The following is an 8,318-nucleotide window of genomic DNA, read 5'->3' as shown; positions in this document are numbered from 1 at the left end:
AATTTTATGTACTCATTCCATTACTTATCTACCTATTATTTTCAATTTATTTTTTCATTATATTCTTCTATCGTCTCTCAAAAGCTAGATGAAAGCAATCCCAAAGGGCAAACCCTTTCTGCTGACTGGCTGCGCTTTCTTTTTCAAGAAACCACTATGACCATTATAAAGGTAAGAGTAATTTATGAGTAAAACAAGTAATCAATATCCGACAGTCTTTATTGTTATTTTAAGTAATTATCTTAATAACAATGTACAGCGTCTTATATAAACATTTTACATAGTTAAACATTTAGGATAAGAAATAACTAAGGCGTAAAGTATTACAAATCACAAGAACAATAATCTCCTACAATTTAACATGAATCGGTGAGTTATTGAGATAAGAAGCCTCTTGAAATAATAATTTAACTTATACAGTATGCGAATTTAATTGGAGTAGATAATAATAATAATGAATTTCACTTGAAATGGAAATGAATGTTACTGGTGAAATTTTTTGATGAAAATTGCTGAAAGCAAGCGCACATTGTCGACATCCTACGATATTTGTGAAAATTAGTAAAAACTAAGAAAGTCACTATCTAAGTCCGCGAATTAATTATTTAGATACGGAATTTATCACAAACTAGCATAGTTGAAAAAGCCATAATATGGGTAAGTCGCACCATTTAACTATAATGATAGCCAAACCATAACCAGCCGTGTAGGTACTTGACACCCATTGGTGAAACCGGCAATTTGGCCGCCCGAAATTGGCGATTCGACAAATGAAAATGATTCAGTTATCGTTAAAGTTCAATGGTGCAATCCACCGTTAACGTCAAATAATTATTTTTCGTGCGAAAAGGGATGTAAATTATATTGTACCTGTATAATTTTCTTCTAAAAGTCTTACAGACTTATTCTTTCGCAAATATAACGTAGAAAGTCTAACAATGTCCGCCAATAAGTTTGAACGATAGTGTAATATAAGTGCGGACGGTCCGAGCGAAATGGCATCGTTTACGAAGGCCCTAAGTGAAACCCATTGTATTACCATCAGCCCACGTACTATGGCGTTAATGGGGAACTAGCACCAATACCCTACCCTTTGTAATATGGACCTATTTGCAAAGATATACTGTTTTAGGATGGAGTTTAATTTGGGAGTCTTTACTGGTTTTGACTGTAAGTATTAGGAATGAAATAGGTTACCCAAATACTCTTCACTGGTCTTGAATAGTGTTGCGAATGAAATGGTTCAAATGTTTGAAGTATTTTGTGTACAATATGATAAGATTTAAAAAAATCGCTACTTAACCGAAATGACGTCACTGATAGTCTAGAATCTCCTTTTTACGTGAGCGATTTTCTTACGTGAGCGTTACATTTTCAAACCTATGTAAAACACAAAAACCAGTAAAAAAACTAATATAAACAAGGCCCTCATTGTGACGGAAATTTTCACTTAACCCAGTATTCCCTAATGATATCTTCATTGGCACGAATCGATAGACAATACAGCAAGGCTGTCTACTGCCAAACAAAGGGCTACGTCATAAAACATTAGAGTAGCATCAGACTTGCTGACCTTCAGAACCTATCCATCATGCGACACATAGCTAATGTTATGTGGAAATGTTTCAAGTGCGAAAGTGAACGTGGGAGGGCTATAAGCAATGAGTTTGATAGATATTGTAAGAGTTTTTTTTGAATATAGCTTTGGGTTTGAGTGTTCACATTTTTCAAGTGATGTTCTAAAATAATTGAATGTTATTTTAAGGCAAATAAATCCACATAGGGTAAAATATTGTTACAAATATTTTTAATACCCCTATTTTGTTTAATTCCTCTGGAAATTATGTTATTTTGTAATTGAAATGAATTTTGAAAAAAGATAGCAACTCACATATAACAAAATAAAAAATCCGCATACCTACCCTACACCCTCAGTGAGACCAATTGATATAGCCAGTTTCGCATTTCATTCATGATATCAACAAAAAAAATGTTTTGGTACCATTCTCATACAAAATTAATAGGAAAATAAGCTCAAAACACACTTCATAAACTTATATTAAGCTTTGTTTACACTTTTATTAGAGCCATTTGTAAAAAATAATCCGCTTAGCCAAGTATTCATATTTTTGTGTTTGCTGGTCCTAATGAAAGTGTAAACTTGCCTCATTTATAACTTACACAATAAAATACAAAAGTATAAAAATTCACATACAAACCCACACTTTTCTCTATATTTGACTCAACATGAGCCGTTCAAAATGTCGAAATTCATTCAACAACCTTTACATATGTATTTACGTACAATTTTCTACATAAAATATAATAATAATTATATTATGTAAATAACCATCTATTTCAATATTGTAAATATGTATCTGTATTTTTTTAATATATATTTATTGTATGTGAAGGCACCTCTCTTTGTACTGCTTAATATAAAATATATTTCTTAATTTTGATAACTACATTTTTATTTACACGTTTACATAATATTAAAATACGTTACTTATTTACATGGCACATACTTTTTTGAAACAAACTCTTTTTAAATTAAAAACTAAAATACACAGGGATTAGGTCATTTTTACATGTTTTAGTAGAATGGCACTGGATTCGTTTTCTACGACTAATCACAATACTTATTTATTAAAAACTAATATTTTACAAAAGAAAACTAAGACAGACATTGTTGATATGTCGTGTTTTACTGCAAACTAAGCATTTAGATTTTCGAGTTATTTAAAATCAAGCCATTGATCGCAGTTAATTATATTCTGCGACATTATGTTGGTCCCGTAGCAAATTTTGTTTCTTAGAAAAGATACCACCTCACTCATCTCACTTTTTATAGCAAACTTCATTCACAGTTTGTTGTATAAAAAAAGAAAATAGAAAAATTCAATAAAATATAGAAACAATAATAGTTAACATAGCCATAATTAAAAAAAAATAATAATCATTCCGACAACATTATTTCACCAACAGAAATGATATAATGATAGCAAAAACATACCAGGCACATTTAAATTTCATTTACGTCTAACATACCTTTTTCATCGTATAAAATAAATTGGAGGGATATTCTTGACGGTACAGAAACATCATTACTGAAATGCTAGAAATAAACAATGCTATCTAGAGTTCTAACATTGCAACAATGATGTACACAGGAATAAATTTTAAACCAACTAGGGAAATCATTCAACTATTCTTTAGAGATTCCATACTAACTGCCAGGAACTATTTGTAAGGCAAAATGTAACATAGTTACGTACAAATGTACTTTGTCAAGGCAAGGTTTACGTCACAGTTGTATGTATAAATATTGTCATTATTACATATAGAAATACGTATATATTTGAGGCCCCAGTACACCGCCAAATTAAACGTAAGTACCAACTTTTTCTCTTTGAAACTTGTGCGGTAAAATTTGTGATAAACTGTGATTTTGAGGAAACTAACTTTTATGTTGTCAGTGAACTTGGGCCTTAGTTCAATAAATGCACAAAAAATATTAACCTTGAAACATTCATACTGCGACATTGTCAAAATAAAAACACAAAAATTAACAGTAGCAACACTGTTTCGTCTATCTAAATAGAATCCATCTCTTACTATCACAGGCTTTACTCGTTATCGACTTTAACCTCATTACTATAATGTCCACTTTTCTTTGTCACTTTGTCTCTGAACTTCTCTTACAGTCTGTACTTTTGTGCCGAAGAAAAGACGATCATCAAAGTAGGCATTTGTTAATGAAAACCACTGTTATTATACTGTCATTCCGTACAAAAAATGGTATCATCCTCAAGAATTTTGGAGTGGGGATGGTCCCATATGTATACCTTGCAAACTGACCGCTGTCAACTGCTCAAAAGACGCGGTGGCACTGAAAAATAGGTAAGACATACCTTTAAATTCTTCAATAAAACTTATCTTCCTCAATATCCAGATTATTCTTATTATTCGGCTGGTTAGAATGTCTTCGTAACGTTCCAAGTGAGTCGTACTCATTGGCTATGGCCTTAGGGTACAACTTGGGGGTAGTCGTGGCATTGTTATGATTATTCGCGTTGGAAATGTTGTTGCTTTTGGAGAGAAGGATCCCGCTGGTGCCGCCGATGCCAGTGAAAGAGGGCTGGCGTTTCGCTTTGCGTGGCTGTTGAAAAATATGGTGATGTTAAAAAACTTTTTACAAAAAAATAAAACCGACTCCCAAAAACACTGAAAAGCAAAAAAAAACTATTCTTAGGTGCATCGGCCTAGAAGTCGGTGTCTAATTGATGTAACTAAGTTTATAACGCCACCGACTTCTAGGCCGATGCACCTAAGAATAGTTTTTTTTTGCTTTTCAGTGTTTTTGGGAGTCGGTTTTATTTTTTTGTAAAAAGTTTTTTATTTTTAGCTTTTCAGTGACAAGCATAGTTGTCACTATCCGCATGTCATATCCGCAGTGGAAAGTTCTCATCAATACGAACAATATAAGCCCAAGCACGAGGTAGTTTACATATTCAATTGTCAAGTTCCCTCGACCTTCTCTGGTCTTCATCATCAGGTCAGCTCCAAGCCTTCACCATTGCATAGTGTTATCAGACATGCGCCTTAGTGTCAAGTTTTTACCCTACGTATGCCTACGATTTTCGAAAGTTGCCCTCGATTTCTCAGGGTTTCCATCATCAGATCCTGACCTGGTGACTATGGGACCACCTGGGAGGTAAACCCTATCAAACAAAAAAAAAATTTTGCAAATCGGTCGAGGCGTCTCTGAGTAATCGGTGAACATACATAAAAAATAAAAAAAAAAAAAAAGATCCCGACGAATTGAGAACCTCCTCCTTTTTGGGAAGTCGGTTAAAAAAAATGAGGAATATGAAAAGGGTGGTTAGGTTTGAACTACACATTGCAGATAAGCATAGTTGTATAATATTGTCTTCAATGAAGATATGAAAATATTCTGACCTCAAACTTATTTAGAGACTACTAGCTTCCGCCAGCGGCTTCGCCCGCGTGGTGTGTTGATAAAAGTAGCCTATATGTTAATCCAGAGTATCACCTATCTACATACCAAATTTCAATCAAATCGGTCCAGCCGTTTTTGCGTGATTGAATAACAAACATACATCCATACATTCTCACAAACTTTCACATTTATAATATAAGTAGGATTAATTCCTCAAACAATACATGCCTTTTTTAATTAAGTGTTGATTTTATCCCATCGTAGTCTTATGAAAGTTAATTTTTTAACCGACTTTACAAAAACGAAGTGATTTATTTTTTGCTTAATAATGCTTGTGCAAAAACACATATTTAATGATAAACTTTGAACTTGTTCCAACCCAAAACTTCAGTACATTGCTTCGACGAATAAAAGCCCTATGACATAAACCAAATTTAGGTGCATGTAGTATGTACTTACGACTTCCTTCAACGGCACAGTGACGTAGCTATTCTGTTTAGCTGTGATATAATGCGGGCTGGAAGGCACTCTGTTCTGTTTGTTCCACGGCATGCGGGTCCCTCGACGCTGGCAGAATATTACACCAGCAAGACAGACTAGACAGCCTGGAGATAAAAATGTTTGGTTAAAATAGGTTGATTTTTTTTGAAGTAGGAGACATGATGGCGCAGAGGGACTTAAATATTGTTTGAATTTGTCGTAAAAAAACTAAATTTGATCACAAATTAGAAAATAAATATTTAGTAAAGCAGAACCAAATGTAAAAAATCTATACTCCATATAGGTATGCACAGGCACTTAACTAAAGGTGAATAATTATTTTACAAAGATACATTTTAAACAAATAAACTGCTGCTTACAATAAACATTTAAAGATACATTTTAAACAAATAAACTGCTGCTTACAATAAACATTTAAAGATACATTTTAAACAAATAAACTGCTGCTTACAATAAACATTTAAAGATACATTTTAAACAAATAAACTGCTGCTTACAATAAACATTTAAAGATACATTTTAAACAAATAAACTGCTGCTTACAATAAACATTTAAAGATACATTTTAAACAAATAAACTGCTGCTTACAATAAACATTTAAAGATACATTTTAAACAAATAAACTGCTGCTTACAATAAACATTTAAAGATACATTTTAAACAAATAAACTGCTGCTTACAATAAACATTTAAAGTAATTTTAGGATTTTATAATTATTTTTATATTATATATTTTATTTTTTTAAATAAGTTTTTGAAATAAAAAGTCGTATCAAGAGTGTTTACCTTTAGATAACTGCCTTATCAAATGCAGTATTTAGAAGGTAAATATTTATAAAACGAAAAATTTTCAAACAAATCTATATAGTATACAAAAAAAATGTGGTCAAGTTGTGCCTTAACCAGTTTTTATGTGTTCCATCCTTGTCAAGGGGAGTGCTAACCGTCTCTCCTTTCAATAGACACGAACGCCCTTTTCGATTTTTTTTTATGAACAAACTGGCATGAAAATTTTACTTGCGCGATCTAGCATTTTGTACTATAATTCAACTAATTTAATTTTAATTATAAAAAAGTTCACTTATTAATAACTATAAACTGTATTTCTACCAATTGAAAACACTAACTTGCTAAATATCCAAAAATTAAACCACAAAAATCGCAAAACAAAATTAGAAATTCATATTGCTGCTTACAACGCCATCTAGTTTCGCGACACTGAACTACTTAAAACAGCGCCATCTATTATCTCGCAACGCAACTACGTAGTGTGTTAAAAACTTACCCATGACAAAGGCAGCTACCACACAGCCTATGATGCTGCCTAAGCTGAGAGTTTCATTTCCAGCCATAGTTACAAATGATGCCATTTCCACATTTTGGCTGTAAGCCGGCATCGCGTAGAGTTCTGTTGAAAAAAAAAGATTATATTCAAATTGTTTAATGAAATACCTACGTCATGAACCTTTTAAGTACCACATAATTTATAACTTCTACTATCTTGCACTTTTAATTATATGATGTGTTGATTTCCTTCGTCAACTATAATACAATTTTGATTGAACATGCAATGCACTGATGCACATCATTTCAGCCATCTTGAACCAAAATTGGAACTTGTTCTTCATCAAACTACAAACATTTATTTTTAACTTTATGTGTCATCTTAAACTATTCTTATGTTACATTTTATCTTACATATAATTTTTAAAGTGTTCTCGTAATATTTTACATAATTCCCTCACCATTATCAAGATCCTGTTGGTCTCCTCCGCAGCGGGCGACCTGTAGTTGGGCCCCCAGACAGGCACCCGAGAGGCAGGCTCGCTTACGTACTCGCTCGCCGCCCGCGCACGGGCTCCATGCGCCCCACTCACCCCACCCTGCTTCCGAGTCTGGAAGAAACGAGTTTTGGTTAGTTTATGTGTTTCTGGCTGCACAGTTATACTTTAGGATGACAGAGCACTATGAAATAGGGTTGTTTCCTAGTATTCATTTAGTTAAAATTAAATAAATGCAACGAAAGTTCACAAAACTAGAAACACGATAAGCTATATTATATTATTTATAACTGACCATATATTTTTTAATTAATTTATGAAATTTTAATTTTGAGCCTGTGACGTCACGCTATTAAAAACGACGAGAAGAGACCGATGACGTCATCCTTTCTATATTTGACAATGACAAGTATTTGACAGTGACAGATATATCGAAATAACCTCAGAATTAATGTTTTGTTTATTTGCTTCTGTGAAGTTCTGTGTATTAATTGCATTTAAGTGATACAACTGCTAAAGAATTATGGAGAAAGGATTTATGAAAGCTGATAGTTCCAATCTGCCAAGAATAGCTCTTTTATGGTCGCTCAATTCTTTGCCAATAACCAAGATTTTTATTCAGCGGTACGTGGATGAACAGTTTATTTAGAGCACTAATGGTCGTATTTCCACAGTCTCGCACAACACAAACCTTGTAGACATTCATTTAATTTAAGTTTTTTGAAAAAGCATCAAATCTTTTCGAACGCGGACATAACCTCAATATAAATAAACAAACTTTACGTTTCTTTGCACCATTTCATTTTTCCGCGTACACAACTCAAAACATTTGAGGTATTTTATTTTTGTGCAAATGTATAAAAATAATCTATATGTATAAAATATTATAGTTTTTGTAGCTATTTTATAAAAATACATTATTAAAATTAAGAAATCCATTAGTTGGTATGTTAGTTTTATCTCGTTAGATGTGCTTTAAAATGTAAAGGAATGAACAGAGAACGTTGACGTCACAGTCACGTGATCTAGCGTTTTCTGAGCAATATTTTAAGACAAATAGAAAAACATGTAA

General features: G+C 32.7%; 1 protein-coding gene and 1 non-coding gene across 2 annotated transcripts in view; both read right to left on the bottom strand.

Moving 5' to 3' along the window:
• Positions 1–201: 201 nt before the first annotated feature.
• The window catches only part of LOC124640712 (semaphorin-5A), a 42,771-nt gene continuing 34,654 nt past the window's right edge, over positions 202–8,318 (bottom strand). Inside the window, exons 17-20 of the mRNA XM_047178610.1 lie at positions 7,211–7,360; positions 6,751–6,873; positions 5,423–5,568; positions 202–4,162 (exon numbers count right to left, since the gene is read on the bottom strand). Of these exons, the coding sequence (XP_047034566.1) occupies positions 3,926–4,162; positions 5,423–5,568; positions 6,751–6,873; positions 7,211–7,360 (656 nt within the window). The 3' untranslated portion in view covers positions 202–3,925. The remainder of the gene's footprint in view (positions 4,163–5,422; positions 5,569–6,750; positions 6,874–7,210; positions 7,361–8,318) is intronic.
• Positions 6,339–6,431, bottom strand: LOC124641076. The gene has a single exon (XR_006985632.1). It is a non-coding gene; the product is annotated as a U6atac minor spliceosomal RNA (small nuclear RNA).

The sequence above is a fragment of the Helicoverpa zea genome, chromosome 21, assembly GCF_022581195.2.
Source record: "Helicoverpa zea isolate HzStark_Cry1AcR chromosome 21, ilHelZeax1.1, whole genome shotgun sequence".
Classification (NCBI taxonomy): Eukaryota; Metazoa; Arthropoda; class Insecta; order Lepidoptera; family Noctuidae; genus Helicoverpa; species Helicoverpa zea.
This window is presented reverse-complemented; position numbering and strand designations above follow the sequence as displayed.